General features: G+C 39.0%; 3 protein-coding genes across 11 annotated transcripts in view; all 3 read left to right on the top strand.

The window, feature by feature from the left end:
* Positions 1 to 2,225, top strand: part of map4k2 (mitogen-activated protein kinase kinase kinase kinase 2) — a 36,944-nt gene extending 34,719 nt beyond the window's left edge. For all 7 annotated transcript variants that reach the window (XM_016679550.1, XM_007567854.2, XM_016679547.1 and 4 more), the window contains one exon: positions 57 to 2,225. In XM_016679550.1, the coding sequence (XP_016535036.1) occupies positions 57 to 144 (88 nt within the window). In that variant the 3' untranslated portion in view covers positions 145 to 2,225. The remainder of the gene's footprint in view (positions 1 to 56) is intronic.
* Positions 2,226 to 3,232: 1,007 nt separating this feature from the next.
* LOC103148879 (RNA-binding protein 4.1-like) lies at positions 3,233 to 6,587 on the top strand. Of its 2 annotated transcripts, none has more exons than XM_007567851.2 (4): positions 3,233 to 3,357; positions 4,697 to 5,125; positions 5,430 to 6,172; positions 6,325 to 6,587. In XM_007567851.2, exons 2-3 carry the CDS (start codon positions 4,714 to 4,716, stop codon positions 6,155 to 6,157), a joined length of 1,140 nt encoding a protein of 379 aa, XP_007567913.1. In that variant the 5' UTR covers positions 3,233 to 3,357; positions 4,697 to 4,713; the 3' UTR covers positions 6,158 to 6,172; positions 6,325 to 6,587. The 2 variants fall into 2 exon arrangements, with proteins under 2 accessions (XP_007567913.1, XP_016535030.1); XM_016679544.1 differs by lacking the exon at positions 3,233 to 3,357 and adding an exon at positions 3,380 to 4,499.
* Positions 6,588 to 7,807: 1,220 nt separating this feature from the next.
* On the top strand, positions 7,808 to 12,315 carry LOC103148878 (RNA-binding protein 4.1-like). Of its 2 annotated transcripts, XM_007567850.2 has the most exons (3): positions 7,808 to 7,916; positions 9,275 to 9,698; positions 10,159 to 12,315. In XM_007567850.2, the coding sequence occupies exons 2-3, from the start codon at positions 9,293 to 9,295 to the stop codon at positions 11,010 to 11,012; spliced, it is 1,260 nt and encodes a 419-aa protein (XP_007567912.1). In that variant the 5' UTR covers positions 7,808 to 7,916; positions 9,275 to 9,292; the 3' UTR covers positions 11,013 to 12,315. The 2 variants fall into 2 exon arrangements, with proteins under 2 accessions (XP_007567912.1, XP_016535029.1); XM_016679543.1 differs by having other exon boundaries at positions 9,275 to 10,251.
* The last annotated feature ends 3,952 nt before the right edge of the window (positions 12,316 to 16,267 follow it).

Genomic DNA, 16,267 nt, shown 5'->3' with positions numbered 1-16,267 from the left:
GTTTTGTGTACTTTGGATGAATAAGACCTTTTTCCTTTTGTTCCTGCACTAAACAGAGACATCATCCTTCAGAGTACGCCGACGGACGACCCCTCAGCGCTGAGCAACCTGTACATCTTGACTGGTCATGAAAGCAGCTACTGAGCTGGAAAACAGGCTGACTTCTTAAAGAACAAGAACCAGAATGTTGTACCTGCTCAAGTTTAAGAAGCGATCCCCGTTGCACTGAAGGCGGAGAAGACCTTAATACCATCGGCCCACAGCAGACTCTTACTGGCAGTTTCTGCAGGGACACAGCTCTCATCCCACATCAAGAGGCATGTTGCTAAGAAATGGTTGTACAACTTATCAGTTTGTCTAAGGAATGGCACAGCAGAAGCGGCATTAACAAAGATTGTGATCTATCTTGCCAACTTACATCAGAAACCTGGCTTGGATATTTTCAGTCCCTCTTTAGACACTGTGACCTACAGTCTCCTGTTTTTTTTTGTAAGAAGAGAGTCTATTGTACGATGAATTGGCACTTTATCCAGAAAGTGAAGGGAACATTTGCTTCTTTATCAGAGAAATGCTAAACAAATGTTGCAGTCTAGGGTTCTGCTTCCCGCGTAGAACTGAAATGGACCTCTGTATCTCCATGTCAGACCAAAATAACTGGGATGATTCAGTATTTCTCCATTTTAATGTTTTCCTTCTACATGCTGAAATTTTTATTGAAGGATTTAATTGTCCACAATCCTAACAATATAATGTGTAACATCAAAAATTTCACTAAAAATACCCAGTTCCTTAAAGTAACAATGGTTCAGTTGAGATATAATTTGGTCCACATGGAAACTAATGATTGGTATGCAGATAATTTCATTTGTAAAGAGCTGGGATGTCTAGAGAAAAACCACAGGGTGTAAACACTGTCAGCAGGGATGGAGTGATGAGGCTGAAAGCTGTTTTTTTTCTCTCTCACACACTCTCTCTTTTACTCCTCTTTTTTAACATGTCCTGTCCGGCAGTGTGGCACTCAGAATTGTTGTGTGACTGCCAAAGTGAAGCCAAACTGATTTACTTTCACAAATGGAGCGTTGCAGATTTTGCTTTAATGCTCCATTAAATATATATCAAAGTTTATTAGAAAATGCTTTGAGTTTATTTCAATTCTAACATGGAGATAGACAAGAATGGAAGAAAGGTGGGGGGAAAGGAAGAGTAGAAGAGAGAAAGAAGCTTGGAGAGAATATAAAGCAAAACCCTAAAAGTCTGTTTCTATAACTGATTCCATGTTTCCTGTTATGACCAGATTAGGAAAGAGGTGCTAACTTGGTGCTGAACAGATTCTGGCATGTCCATCATGTTCAAAATGAAAACCTGCTGTTGACTCACTGGCAGACTTTAGCACCTTTAGAGTTGCCATCAACAATGTCCTGTTAGCTTTAAAATAATAAATACAAGTGCCAAAGTAGTACGCCATATTCTGCTGCTTAAGCATTTTGTATAATTTTATCAAATTGAAATCTTTCGTGGATACAAATGTCTGCAGTGGAGTTCTTTGTAGCGTGGCCAGGTTCAGCTATAGAGGCAGGTGGGGATCTCCATCAGGTCAGAGGTCAACTTCTGCTGCCTTTCGTTGAATGAGGTTTGGACATCTGATCCTCTTGGTGCCTTTCTCTGAATGAAGCTCTTTAGAATCATAAACTTCATGTGCCATCTTTTCTGAATAATTATCCAAAGACCAAAAATACTTTCATCCAGACTGATGAACAGCAGTAGTTACTTCTCTTAGGTCGTAGCTGTTTTTATCATTTGTATTTTCATAACATACTTCGATGATTTAGAGCAGCACACTGAAAATATTGATGTTGGCCATGATATTTAAAAAGTTTTGCAAGGGACCAGATGATTAGAAATGAAGGGAACCGACTAATTAATACAGATGTGCATTTAGTTTAATTAAAGTACTGTTGATGGAAAGAACAATTCAGGTGTACTAAAAGTCTCAATTCCACTACATTGCAGTTGTCTGTGATTGTGTATAATGATATTTATGTTATTTATACTGTAAGCTGTATTAATAACTCCCCTTTTTTTCTGAGACACCCTTGGGAGACAGTATGAATTGTAGGCTGTTTTTTTTTTAGATGTGTTTTGCTCTGTATGTATATAACAACTGAGAATGCATTTTTAATTTTACAGAATTTTTAATATGAAAAAAATAAAGATTTTAATGTCTGTCCTCTATTACTTATTTTTTCATAAATAAATTACATTATATATATATATATATATATATATATATATATATATATATATATATATATATATATATAATTATATTCAACAACCCACATTTTATTAAATCTGAAATCACTGGGTCACGTTTGAGACTCATACAGCAGCTCGTTTGTCACAACTGCCAACACTGCAGGTCAGCCTGTGGGACATGATGGGACAGGCAAGACTGGAACCAACTAAGGAGTGTTGGGAAGTTTTCAACTTTATTGCGCAAACGTCATGGAGACTAACAGCATCTGTCTTCTGTCACAAAGATATAAATCTTGTTGTATCAATCAGGTTCCAATGTAATGCTTAAAGAAGACGGCTGCTGTAAATGAACAGGATCTATCAACTGTGCTGTATGACAAGTTGTCTCTCGAATATGCATTATAAAACTAGGTGGACAATGCAAAATGTCACATGAAAAATATTAGGAAAAACCCAGAGTCAAAGTGAAAACAAGAAAAGAGCAGCAATGTATTTACCACCAGCCAGTTTTGTTTAGTAACATTACCTTAATTTGAATTACAGTAGCTTTAATTTTTCCTGGAGTGCATTGCAAATCTACAGCAAATAGATCATAGGACAGAACTGTGGAGAATACAGTAGAAGGGCTGTGAAAACCACTTACAGGACTTGGTTTTTATCCATGTCCTCTTGTTGATTTAAATATTCTTAACGATTATCATAAAAAAAATAATTATATGTTATCAAAATACTTAACTTATGGCTGTATAAACACCATACATGTGAACAATAGTTGTGCTTTACGTACCTGTACAAGGGATGAGAAAAAAAATGAGAGAACTAAAATCAACTGCAGATACCATTTTAAATTTGAAGTTTTTGACTAGAGCTTAGTTTACAAGAAGACTGACTTAATTATGCCTGAAGACTACCCAACTAGAAGGGAATGCAGGGGGATCAGGATTATGACACCGTATGTTGCGATTCTGTCTCTGAAACAGAGGGAGGCGGTGATGGCGCCCAAAGCTTGATGTTGTAAACTAAAGAAGAAGTCTGGACGAGCGCAGTAGCGCCATTTCGCTGTCCATTCATTAATAAGAAGGCCTTCATCGCAATATATTGGTGAGTAGGACGTTTATACCTTATAATGTGAAGTAAACATGTTCAGTCAGAGAGTGGAGATGTACTGCTGTTATTGTAGCGCTGATACAGATGGTTGAGGGGAAGTGAGCGGAAATACAACGGACCAACCAGTAAGTTAGCTAGCTATTAGCTCACTGATGTCACACTTTCCTGGCAACATAACTCATTAAATTATACTTCAATGAAATATTTGTTTCTACGTAAACTACTTGTACATTGTTTGTAATTATTTGAGGAGTTGTATTGTTGCATTCGAGTTGGTATCACTTTAGTAGTAATGTTATAAACGTTTAAGAAATGGTGTAACACATTGGCGTTAGCAATTAGCTGCGTGACGTGAGGTTGAGCTCATGTTTACATTTTCACATTGTTAGATATATTCGGTGTATTTTCTCTTAACAATTCATTACAAAACGAATTCATTTCACTTTTGGTAAATCTGGGAGAAAGGTACCGGGTTTTCAGTTTTACAATAATGTAATCGGGGGAATCCTTCGTAAAATATTTCCATTTTAAGGACAAGGTGGGGAGTTCTAAAGTTATGGCAGCTCTTAAAAATCAGTTTGAGTATTTTCATCTTTGAAATTGAGACCCAATTATAACACCTGAAAGTAAACCAGGATCCAGCATCATCTTCTCTGCAATCTGTACCTTCCCTAAAGGGTAGTCTAATCAATTTTAGTCCGTTTATGTATGACTGGCTGCAGTCACACATAAATATGGTTATGTATGCTGCAGCGTGTGCGTGTAAGCAGATAAGAGGATAAAAGAGATGGAGGAAAACACAGAATCCATAACACTTCAGAGTTTCTACTTTCACCTTACAGACATTTAGTTCAGCAGCATTTAACTTTAGAGCTTGAGCAAGGCTGTCAATCATTGAGCTGTTTTCCTTAATCTGACAGTTAATGTCCTCCAACTTTTTCTCTTGTATGTCAAATCTGATCAATATGATTAGTGTGAAAAGTAAAAGCTTCACTTTCAAAGACTGTAAGAATGTCTGCTTGGTGCGCCATCTTGTCAAACCTCTGTCAGAAAGTTTGTATCTCAATATGCACATAATGCCATTTACCTCTAAAGCTGGAACTAAGCAGGGAGACTGACTTGTGATCCATAGCCAGGTAAATCTGTTAATTATTCTGCTCTATATTCATATTGTAATTCATTACAATGTGAAATATGACTGGATGATGTCTGATGTTCAGTGATTTCCACCTTCCTTCGGAAGTTGAGTGAATAATAAATATTGGCTTTTAGTTATGCTTAATGTTGGAATTTTTGTTCAGCATGAGATGAGATACTTTTATTACTCTTCTAGGAAATTCAAACGTCATCATGGTGAAAATCTTCATTGGCAACCTAGCATCGGAAACTACTGCCAAGGAGCTGCGAGAACTCTTTGAAAAGTATGGCAAAGTCTCGGAATGTGATATTGTGAAAAACTTTGGTTTTGTTCACATGGACAACCTGTCAGAGGCAGAGGAAGCCATCAAAAACCTCCACCAGACTGACCTGAACGGCTGGCGCATGAATGTGGAGATGAGCAAAGGCAGAACCAAATCCAGCACCAAACTTCATGTCGGCAACCTCAGTGAAGAGGTCACAAGTGAAATTCTTCGGGCTAAGTTTGAGGAGTTTGGCCCGGTGGTCGAATGTGATATTGTCAGAAACTATGCCTTTGTTCACATGGAGAAACTGGCGGATGCCATGGAGGCCATCGATAAGATGGATAACACAGCCTTCAAAGGTGAACTCTTTGGCAGGGAAAAGCTCCTTGTCTTTTCTGTCAGTTGATACCAATGTTGGATCCTTTCGTTGCATTACCTCATGGACTGCAGTTATTCACCAATGGGCTTTGCAGAGTTCTCTGCAAGACCAGTTGAGAGTGTTATAGGGCCAGTTCGCTGACAAAATATCACCATAAGCTGGCTCTAAAAATGATTCTCCTTCGCATTCATTATCGGTCACATTCCTTTACCATGTTCTAGTCGGTAAGACCCTATTCGTGTCGATCCTCTCGGTCTCATGCGTTTGTTCTCTCTCCTTACAAGGCAAGCTGATCAACGTCCGACTGTCCACCAGTCGGCTTCGCCCGGCCCCGGGAATGGGAGATCATACCGGCTGCTTTGTCTGCGGGAAACACGGTCATTGGTCGAAAGACTGTCAAGTCGGTCGGGACGATAGCTACGGTGATGGCACAAGATTTCGCAGCGTCCGGGAGCCCTCATATGGCATGGCCGCACCTCCACCAGCTGATTATTCTATGTATAATCGAGCTAGTTATGCTGGCGGGTTGCCGCCGCCGCCTCCTCCTCCCCCGCCACCTCCTCCGCCTAATCGTGGCTATGCCGCTCAGCTGGGGGATTGGTATGCGAGCCGAGCTGCAGGCGCATATGCAGACAGGTCATATGTTTATGATCGTAGCCGTCTCTACAGCAGTGCTGATTATTATGAAAAGTACAGAGCTCGGCCTTATGGCTCAAGCTACTTCGAAGAGCGTCGTTTGCCCTATCTCCCACCTCCACCCCCTCCGCCTCCCCCTTCCTCTCTTCCCAAGGTCTCACCCAGTGTGGATCCATATGACCGCCGGCCGGTGCCTCCAGCTTCATCAGTCACTGCATACTACACACCGGAACACAACCCAATCAGACGAGTACCAGTTGTCTCAACGGCCTACAACTACGAACGAAAGCGGCTGTCTCCAGTACCTGCTACCACAAGCTCCTACTCTGTTTCACAGCCCAAAGAACATTATGCACAGCGATACGCGCCTTATTAAAGCCGTGGTACCAAGGTATTGGCTTAAATAAGATCCTAATTTTCTTGTAACATATTAAGCACTTGAATCTTAGAATTAACTGGAGCAATGTTTGTTCATTATCCATCCTTTTCAAAGAGTACTTGACAAGACTTGTTTGTAAAATTAAATGCTTTACTCTCTTCCAGGTCGGAACTTCAGGACTTTTTTCACTCTTTCCTCAACCTCTACAGTCCCATCACTGTATGTAGCGTCCAGATATGAACATAGAAGATATCTGGTTTAGAAATGGGATGCCAGCTACCTGCAGAAGAGTCCGTTGTTCTCATTCACAAAAGGATGACTGGCAGAATGCAGTTTTGACAGGTTTTCAGCTATTTTTTTTTTTAGTTATAATCTTTTTTTGTTCCATGCATACGGCAGATTGTTAAAATCTGAAAATGTTTTTGCTTTGAATTTGTCATATAAAAATGTGCTGAATCAATGTTTTCTGTTTTTGTTTTTTGTCATAATAATTTACAATATTTTATTGGTTGCCAATAATGCAAGCCATATTTTTTCTGTTACTGGCTTGTTTTAATTGATTTAAGTTTTTTTTATGTAAAGTGAAACATTTGTTGATAATATTCATTGACTTATGATCAGTTTGGCTTACTTGCATCCAAAACATGAAATTACTTTATCTGTGCACAAATTGGAGAACCGCTTAGGAGAAATGGAAAAGGCTTTGCTGACACAAGACAACGAAAAAATATCAGGGACTTGATTATGAGGTCAGATTATAATAACCTTTTTACATTTGAAGTGTTTTTAATTTGGACTCAGTTTAAATAAAGGTGGTGGTGGTACCAAAAGAACAGATCACCCACCTGTGTAACGAAATGGCTTTCCTTCCCTCAGAACTGTTTGCTTAGAAGAGGAAATCTGTTATGTGCTAATTTGTAGCATATGAATACATTTTTTTTTTTTTTTTTGCAAGACTAAGATTGTTTTTCTTTCCTTTGGGTGCCTTTGTTTTCTTTAAAGTTAGGTTTAAAGGTAACAACATATCTTTTTTTTTTTTTTTAAAGAAAAATTAAAGTCAGTTATTTGGGTGTTTTGGCTCTGCTCTCCGATAGACTGAAATCCCAGTTTGACGACATGACTCTCATGACATTATGGAAGGATTTAACTACTGTGGGCACTTCTGTACATTTTTTAGGTTGGTGGTGAGATGGATTAGAAGTTTGTGGCATTCACAGTCTTCAGCAAAGTTTTGAAAATAAAATCTAACATTTACTGCTTAATGCATTTTGCACCATCTAAACGGCAAGAGGATTAAATCAAACATGAAAAATATTTTCTCCTTTTATCTGAAATAGCTATAGATTTGGTCAAACCTACAAACAAACCCATTCCTTTTAAGAACTTTAACTCAAAACTAAACAGGCTTTTATCACAAAACTCAAAGTTGACAGGTGGAGCTTTCATGATGATTAATCTTGGCTAGGTCAAACGTTTGATGTGCAAATGCTTGTATTCTCTGTCCCAACACCATAAAGCTATGCATTCTGTAAAGTCAGACGTTTATTTTGAAGAAAACTTGTGATAATGTAAAGAAGCGCGGAAAAATATATTTTTGCCACAATGGTATTCGGAGGGTAGTAAATCTGAAAAGAACACGGAACACCTCCACTTCCCCGGAAGTATACGTCTTTCCGGTTCCGTGTGACGTCAGGCGGTCAATGCTGCAGTCGCCATTTCATCTCTGAAAACGTACAACACAGGCTGTAGTTTACAGGTATGAATCCGCCTAAAACTTAAAGAGCTCTATCTACAACTTATTTTGTAAACGAGCCAACTGCAGTGCGTGTTTTGCGTGAACGCATGATTCCTTTTAGAAGTGGATGGACCTCCGACTTTAGCTTTTATGCTAACGTCTTACAATGGACCATTACTAGGCCAGCTGCAAAGCTTTAGCATGACTTCGAAATGTGCACATTTCGAAGTACAAAACAAACATGCATTGTTCATTTGTCCCACTGTGTGCGTCTGCTTAACATGGAGTTGTGTCTACTATTCTGTGTTAATATTCTGATAAGCTAATCGTAAGGCCGATGTTTTGATCAGTTCTGTTAGCCAATTGTTAGCTGCAAATCTACACTGTGCTGCGTGTCCACTAAAAGGAGGCAGGGCAGTGATTACTCTGCGTGTGTATCAAAGATAAGTGTGTAACTGTTTTACATGAATGGTTTATTCCGCTCAACAAAATTAGTAGGCAGCATTTCTAACTAGCTACGTAAGCGTCATTTGGTGATTAATTCTAAAATAAATCATTTTGTTTGAGGAAAAAAACACCTAGATGATACGAGTATGAAAATGAAGGCTCAGGTGTTGGGGTGAGCACCGACTTTTCAAACGGGTTGATGTGGTTAGATTGGCACAACATTTTACTCCAATACAAGCATAAACTAACCGCCCGAGATTATTCTTATAAAAGTTAAAAGTATTTTGTTAAAATGCTGCTTAAGCCAAGAGTAACTGTTTAGATCATGTAATATTTAACTGATTTATTAAGACAAAAATATAAAATGATGTGCAAATCCAGGTGTCTTAAAGACTACAATGAAAGTTAATACAACAAATAACCTAAATGCAAATAGAATTTGGTCAGAGTAAATTTTCCCAAAATCAATATTTTTCATATAAAACGAATACAGTAGAATTTCTCCCCCTCTACACAATACTTTTTTAGTGTTTACTGTAGGCTTAACTTACAAAATAGAACATTTAAATAAACCCATTAAGAAACAAGATGTCTCACTTTAACATAAGCTATAGATGTGACTGTTTCTCTGGTTAAAATAACTCTTTATGCAGTGATGATACTCTGAAGCTAGAGTAGAAATTTTACTCAAGCAATTAGCACAAATTGTTTTTATCTAATGTGTAACATTTATATGAACTTATTTGAATTTCTAACCAGAAGTGTGAATTTTTGTGTTCCAAGTTGAATTTATATGTATTGAACCTTCATTATGGTTTTTGGTTGTGATCATTTTGGTGAACCCTTTAGAGGACCTTTGAAATGCCACTTATGTACTCTCCGAATAAGAAAACGTTGATTATGGGTTAATGTTTTTTCTGTCTGTTTCTTAGTGACAGGGAGGATCCAAGATGGTGAAAATCTTCATTGGCAACTTGTCGTCTGACACGACATCAGATGAACTCCGCTCTCTGTTCTCCCAGTATGGCAAGATATCAGAATGTTCTATTGTGAAAAACTTTGGCTTTGTGCACATGGATGACAAGTCAGAGGCAGAAGAAGCTATACGCAACCTGCACCAGTACGAGCTTAATGGCCAGCCATTAAATGTCGAAATGAGCCGAGGGAAGGCAAGAGGATCCACCAAGCTCCATGTCGGCAACATCGCGTGTACCAATCAAGAGTTAAGGGCCAAGTTTGAAGAGTTTGGCTCTGTGGTGGAGTGCGACATTGTTAAAAACTATGCTTTTGTTCACATGGAGCGAGTGGAAGATGCCATGGAGGCTATTAATAAGTTGGACAACACAGCTTTTAAAGGTGAACTTTTGGGCTGGGCTTGATGGGGATTTTTTATTAATGATCTAACATCAAGAATATTATGTTGTTAGGTTTCAGGTAAGTTCCAGATGAAGCTCAGGTGAGTATGTAGAGGAAAGGCAGCATTATTTTAAAGCTGTTATTCGTAATGTCACTGGTAGTTTGTTGGAGGGTTTTCTGCAATGCTGACTTTAAGCTAAGATTTGACTTAATACCCAATTTATCTCCCTGCCCAAATGTAGCCACTTTAGGCTAAGTGTTTGTCAAAATGAAATTTTAATTTGTTCTTTATCTACTGCCAGGGAGATTAAAAATAAAGTGTTCAAATTTACGGATTACAGCTTTAACAATGGTGTGTTTTAAAACTACTTTTTGAGGTGTGTTAGCATACAAGGAAATGTCTTGTATTTAAATATATCATTTGCAGCAACAAGTCCTTATTGAGTGTTCTCTTTTTAAGGAAAACTGATGAGCGTGAAGCTATCAACTAGCCGCCTGCGTACTGCGCCGGGAATGGGAGAACGATCGGGTTGTTATCGTTGCGGGCAGGAAGGCCACTGGTCCAAAGAATGCCCTCTAGACCAAAATGGCTACCAGAGAAATGGCTCAGAGCCAAACTCTGAGGGATTCGATTCCTCGAGATTCGGCGGGCGTGGTCGCAGCAGGGCTTTTCCGGACTTCAGTGCAGCTCCGGATTATGACGGCAGCTACGGTCCTGCTTTTTCCCGGGTTTCCGCTCAAAGCAACAGCATGGCGGGTTACAGAGGAGGTACGGGCTATGAGAACGCAGTGCGGTATGGGCCACCCCAAGCTTACGGCATAAGCGCTGTCGCTGATAATACCGTGGCTCGGATGTACGGCAGCGAGTCGGCATACAGGAGCAACGCCTCGGTCTATGGCGCGGTACCAGCCTATTCGGTGCGACGGTCGCCCTACGACGAAAGGGATCCGTACGGGGTCGTGGACTACTACGAGAAGTACAGGGCCAGTTCTTACGGAGGCACTTATTATGACGACCGACGTGTTGTCCCCGTGCCTGGTCCAACAACGCCAGCCTCCACAGCTGTGAGGGAACGGGTTCCCCCCACTAGCATTGATCCATACGTGTGTCCTCCCCTCCCTCCTCCTCCTCCAGCAGCCCCGGTGTCTACATACTACGCACGTGACCGGAGTCCGATACGGAGAGTCGCCGGCGACGCGGCTGGATACGCATTTGAGCGATCGCGGCTTTCCCCGGTGCCCGTGACTCCCAGAAGTGGTACCTACGAGCATTTGCGTGATCCTGTTGCTGAACGGGCACGATATACTTACTAAACTTTGTGTGGTTTAGCCAAGTGGGAGCAGATAAACGATCAAGCAAGCAGAATAGCCTAAGTGCCACTGGAATCACTGAGAATTTCAATTGATGGTTTGAGTCAGGATGCATTGTGTTGTGTATGACGTGTGGGTGGGCAGCCTAGATGGTGGTCACAGAGATTTAGCCAGTCAGTAGATCTCTGTTCAGTGGAGTGTATGGAATATTCTGCTTTGTTCCCGTTCCAGGTTATGTTGCAGTGCAGTAAAATAACTTCCTTTCATTTTTGTACTGATCTGTTGTATTTGTACAGTTCTACAATGATTAAGCCAGTGTATAGAAGCAGGTTTTTAGTTCCATTCATGTGACTTGTCCTTGTACAAGTTTAGCATATATTATCATATGCCTCAAATAAAGTAGTGCATGGTGAATATGTAAAGGTCAAACATTTTTACGTTTCCATTGTGTTTTGTCCGTGCTAGTGTATTGTGACAGTCAAGTTCACATTGTTACTACATATATTTTTAACAACTGCAGATGTAGTTTAAGTACCGAGTGCATCCAACATAGTAGTGCAAAATCAGACAAGTGCAGAGATGAAATTAGTTTTTTGTCGAGGGTTGGGGTCTAGTTTAAAAAAAAATCTTGTATTTAATTTGAGGGCTCTTTGATATGAAGTTATTTTTTAAATTCTGATTTCATTGACCGTGATGAAGCTTTAGGTCTTCATGTTGTATTGCAACCTAGTCTCAAAGCAAAATCATGTTTGCAAGCACAAAATCTACTGGGTAATTTTCACAGCTGGGACTTTTTATTTTAGTTTGTTTTTACCTGTTTTTAAGGAGTTCAGCAATGCCACCAGACTGTCAGTTGGTGGCCTTTGGTCAAGAAGAGATCCTGAGCTTGTCTCCTCTCAAACTAACCATACTCAGCATCTTATTTTGGGCTCTGCTATTTCCTTATTTTCTATTTAGCTGTACCTTTTTCAGAAAATGCATTAGAGTCCAGCGCAGGTGTTGATACTGCAAGTAGGAAGTTAGGGTTTCTGAAACCACTTAGCTTGACTGAAAAACACGTCTGTAGTGAAATAGCTTTGTTTGTGGGTTTCCGGATCACTGCTCTCGGCCATTCCAACACGTTATTTTCAAAGCTGTGATGTGTAGCACTAAAAAGTAACACCTTGAAGCATTGTGCATGAACAAGAAGGTCCATGTTTGTTTTTGTGAGACCAGGCTGTGTTATGTTCTAATGACGTGACTTTAGTTTGCTTATTCTCTCCTGTTTCCTTTTGATTTCAATAAATTCTTTATAGTGTAAAAGTTCACCAGTGTGTTGAGTTTTACTTTTATATTAAATGAACTTTCAAACAGGTTATCAATAACATTAAATTAAGTTGAATTCACATAAAATTCAGCAGCTCAATGAAGTTAATTTTGTCTAGAAAAGTGTGAGACATATTAACATGACAAAGTGTTGAATAAATTAGTTGAGTTTTTGCAACTTGTGACTGTATGATAGAAGAAGACACTAACTTTAAGACAAACTATTGCAAAACAAGTTTTGTCAGCCCTCCAAAACCTAGAGCAGGTATGAACAAGATTTTGAAAAGATGTCAAAGTGGTAGGAGGGAAAATCTGGAAATGGTATGCTTGGGGAAAAAAGGAACGGTAGGGGAAAACTAATGGGAACAAACATGACTCAGAAGATGAGGTGTTATGAAATCAGCTGATGAAAATTAAAATTCCTTTAAGAAAAGACAAATGTAAGCCACCACTAACAGCTAAAGGGAGAAAGTTACTCTAGACCAGGGGTCACCAACTCCAGTCCTCGAGGGCTACCATCCTGTAACTTTTAGATGCGTCTCTGCTCAAACACACCTGGATCAAATAAACTGCTCGTTTCCAGCCTATTGCAGAGAGGAATGAATGCTGGTGAGGGAATTCAGACATTTTGGAGCAGAGGTGAATCTAAAAGTTGCAGGATGGAAGCCCTTGAGGACTGGAGTTGGTGACCCCTGCTCTAGACAAAGTCAGGTTGTTTCAATGACCACAAGATGTCAGTCAGGCTATAGACTTGTTATCAGGTATAAGTGTGGGTAAAGTAATGTGTTTAATACTCTCCAAAAAGCTAATATTGATTAGGGGGATGACAGGATATTTGAGAAAATCTGAGGTTGTGCTGCAGTAGATTCTCCTTTTCTCCAATTCTACCTTTCAACCCTCCACTCCATAGTTTATTTCTTTCAGGGAGATCTACGGTAAGTTTTTAATTCCAACTTTATTTTTACATTATTTTGGTAGAAGCTGGATAAAGCAAAAACAATGATAGTTCCAGTTTGCAGTTACTGCAAGGCCATGACAAAGGGCAGGCAAGGAGTTTGGAGTGAAAACTTGGATTGATAGCTTTAATTAGGAAAAAATATATCTTAATGCATATAAATTTTGCATTTCACTTAATTGTGAAATATTAGAATATTTTTTTATCCAACAATTTTCTCATAAATAGAAATGTAAACTTTTTTTCTGTCAGGATTTTAAATACACCACAAATTAGGCCTAGTCTACAAGTAGCCAGATATCTGGGGAAAAATATATGTTTTGGCCTTTCATCCACATGAAAACTTTAATTTATTCACTAAAAATTATTTATGAAAACTCCGATCAAAGTGGAGATTTGAGAAAATTCTGTATTTGTGCATGCATCAGAAAGTACAGATTTGGGGTTGTGCAACAACTATTGCGCCAAAATATCTACTTGATTTGAGATGATTCCCAATGGACATTATCCTATTTAATAACATTGTCTAATACGTTGGTCAAAAGTAATTCAGCCTTTATATCTTCCACCCAAATGAACCTTCTAGCTAGCGCCATGTTAAGAGGAAGTCGTGGTTGTTTTGAAGCGATCTGATTGGTTGACATAGGTTTTAACTATGTACCTCACTGCCTCCTACAGGTATGGTATGCTTAAAACAGCGCTCAGTGACGTATTTGTGCAAGTTCATGCGGATGAAAATTTTCTGCAAACAAACACGTGTGCATATTATTTTTCAAAATTATATGGAGGAAATATTCATTTTTATAAAAATGCTGCTACATATATACAAGCCCTAAGAGCCACTGACGTAAGTGCTTCAGTGACGTAACAGGTACCAAACCTGCCAATCGCTCACAACATAACGGTGTAGCTCATGCATGAAGTCATCAGTCCTGTTAGGTCACTTCCTTGACTTGCCGAAAGCACAATGATGGTGTGGATCTGTGGTAGGAGAACATCACCTAGTGCCTTTCAAAACTATTCCCAACCTCTAAACACCTTCACCTTTTACCACTTACAGTCCCAAACTCTACTGTATTATACTGGAACTTTGCTGTAAGCTACTGAATAATTGGTGAAGTGGAAGGAAAATTCTTACAAAAATGTGTTTCAAACTCTCACGTACTTTGGAATAAAATTCTCTACAGTGACCCAGTGATTTATATGCCAATTCAATAAATTTGATTTGATTAATTTATGTTAATTATGATGATTTTTGCTTACAGGTAATGAAAACATGACATCTAAAATTTGAATATTACATCAGATCATAAAAATATATATTTTTTATAATGTGTGCTTCATGAAACATATGTTAATTACCCACTTAAGGGTTATTTTCAAAAGGTTCTTTCAGTTCTCTAATTTATTGAATATGACTGTATCTACATATTTTTCTGAATCTCCTTCAGAAGTCTGTAATTTAGCTCAAAGGTTTCTTTAAGAACCTTATTGAGCAACCAGCATCATGAACCCAGCAGCAGGTCAGGGAGAGCAGAGACGAGAGGTTTAGCAGAGTTAGGATCCACTGAAATATCCCGAGGTCTGACCATCTCCCAAAGCTCTGATCAGCTCATTGTCTGATCATGGAGAGAGGATGGAGCTGCTGACCTACCAAGACATGGTAACCCTAACCCTTGAACTGAAGTCTATATACAACTTAATGGTAAATCAGACACCATTTATACTAAACAGAATCTTAATCAACTAATATGACTAGTCATAAACCAATTTTAGATATCTGGAATGTAAGTGTGGTGAAGTTGCTTGTATAATAAAATGGCCTGCCATATCTGTTGATCCTTTTCACCATTTGGTATGGGATTTTTTTTATTTTTTATTTCAAAGCAGTAACCGCATGGCTTCCACCAACAAACGAATTGTTTCTTCATGAGGCTCAAGTCCTTCCAGTTCATGAAGCCAGTGGACACATCAGTGGAGTGGTGTTGTCCAGATGTAAGGTCCAAGAAAGAAAATTACATCATTAGGTATAATGAGCTGTTTAGCCATCAAGTCGGACTAAGAGAAGAAGACAGTGACTGGGGGAGCCAAACGTCCAGTTTTCATCTCTCATGCAGTCAGTTAAGAGGCTTGATCCTCGGCAGTCCAACCACCTCAGGATCCCCAGCTGAACCCTTAGATCCCTACCTGAATCCAAGAAGAAAAATTCTGATTGGTTTGCACAGAAGCTGGAATCTGGGTTTTATTATTTTCTAACTTTAATCATATATTAATGTTGGCTTGTCCTTTCTGTCCCCCTCTTGGTACCGCTGACAGACAGCTCACAGGTGTCCGGATAAGCCAAGCTATATTTACAAAGGTTATAGATGGAAATGTGAAGCATGATACCACTGGGATCTTATTACTCTAATCTCAACTGCATGTTTCTCTGTAGTTTACTCTCCAAAGAGGTCCTGTAATTTGTTGTTAGATTTCTCCAAAGACAGATCAAAAAGACAATCAGTCCTTGGGACAGTTTCCAAAGATCATTTACTTCCACCACCAGTGGAGTCTTGTGCAGTGAGTGCACATTGCTTTACTTATGAATCTCTTTGTCTTCATAAGTAAAAGAGCAACTCTTTTGATGATTCTTCAAACTCCTCTGTCAGTAATTGTATTAAGTGCACCAGCCTGTTGCCAGGTTATGGTGAAATTCTGTTCTTAGCAGAATTTCACTGGATTTTGGCTCCAGTCCTTATTATAACACTTAGAAATTTAGATATGAAGCTTTGGAACAGTAAGACCTTTTTGTGACTGTCTCTTTCCTATTACCAACTGTACCAGTGTGAGTAATAAGATTTTTTATTTCTTGGCCATTACCTGATATTCATTTGCATATTGCAGAAAGAATGATTTCTAAAGACGGGCAGACTTCAGTTGGTTTCTTGACTTTCTGGACCTTTTTTGCCCATCTTTTTCATTGTGTGTTCACTGCTTCATAAAATAATTTGTGGAGAAC

The sequence above is a fragment of the Poecilia formosa genome, unplaced genomic scaffold (genome assembly GCF_000485575.1).
Source record: "Poecilia formosa unplaced genomic scaffold, Poecilia_formosa-5.1.2 Scaffold214, whole genome shotgun sequence".
Taxonomy (NCBI): Eukaryota; Metazoa; Chordata; class Actinopteri; order Cyprinodontiformes; family Poeciliidae; genus Poecilia; species Poecilia formosa.
Note: the sequence above shows the minus strand (reverse complement) of the source record. Positions and strands in the feature narration are given on the sequence as shown.

What these genes read in the sequence shown, in the direction of transcription:
- LOC103148879 (XM_007567851.2), top strand. Translation starts at nt 4,714, where the DNA reads ATGGTGAAAATCTTCATTGGCAACCTAGCATCGGAAACTACTGCCAAG. An exon ending in GGATAACACAGCCTTCAAAG is followed by an intron (nt 5,126 to 5,429) that starts GTGAACTCTTTG and finishes TCTCCTTACAAG; the next exon opens with GCAAGCTGATCAACGTCCGA.
- LOC103148878 (XM_007567850.2), top strand. Translation starts at nt 9,293, where the DNA reads ATGGTGAAAATCTTCATTGGCAACTTGTCGTCTGACACGACATCAGAT. An exon ending in GGACAACACAGCTTTTAAAG is followed by an intron (nt 9,699 to 10,158) that starts GTGAACTTTTGG and finishes TCTCTTTTTAAG; the next exon opens with GAAAACTGATGAGCGTGAAG.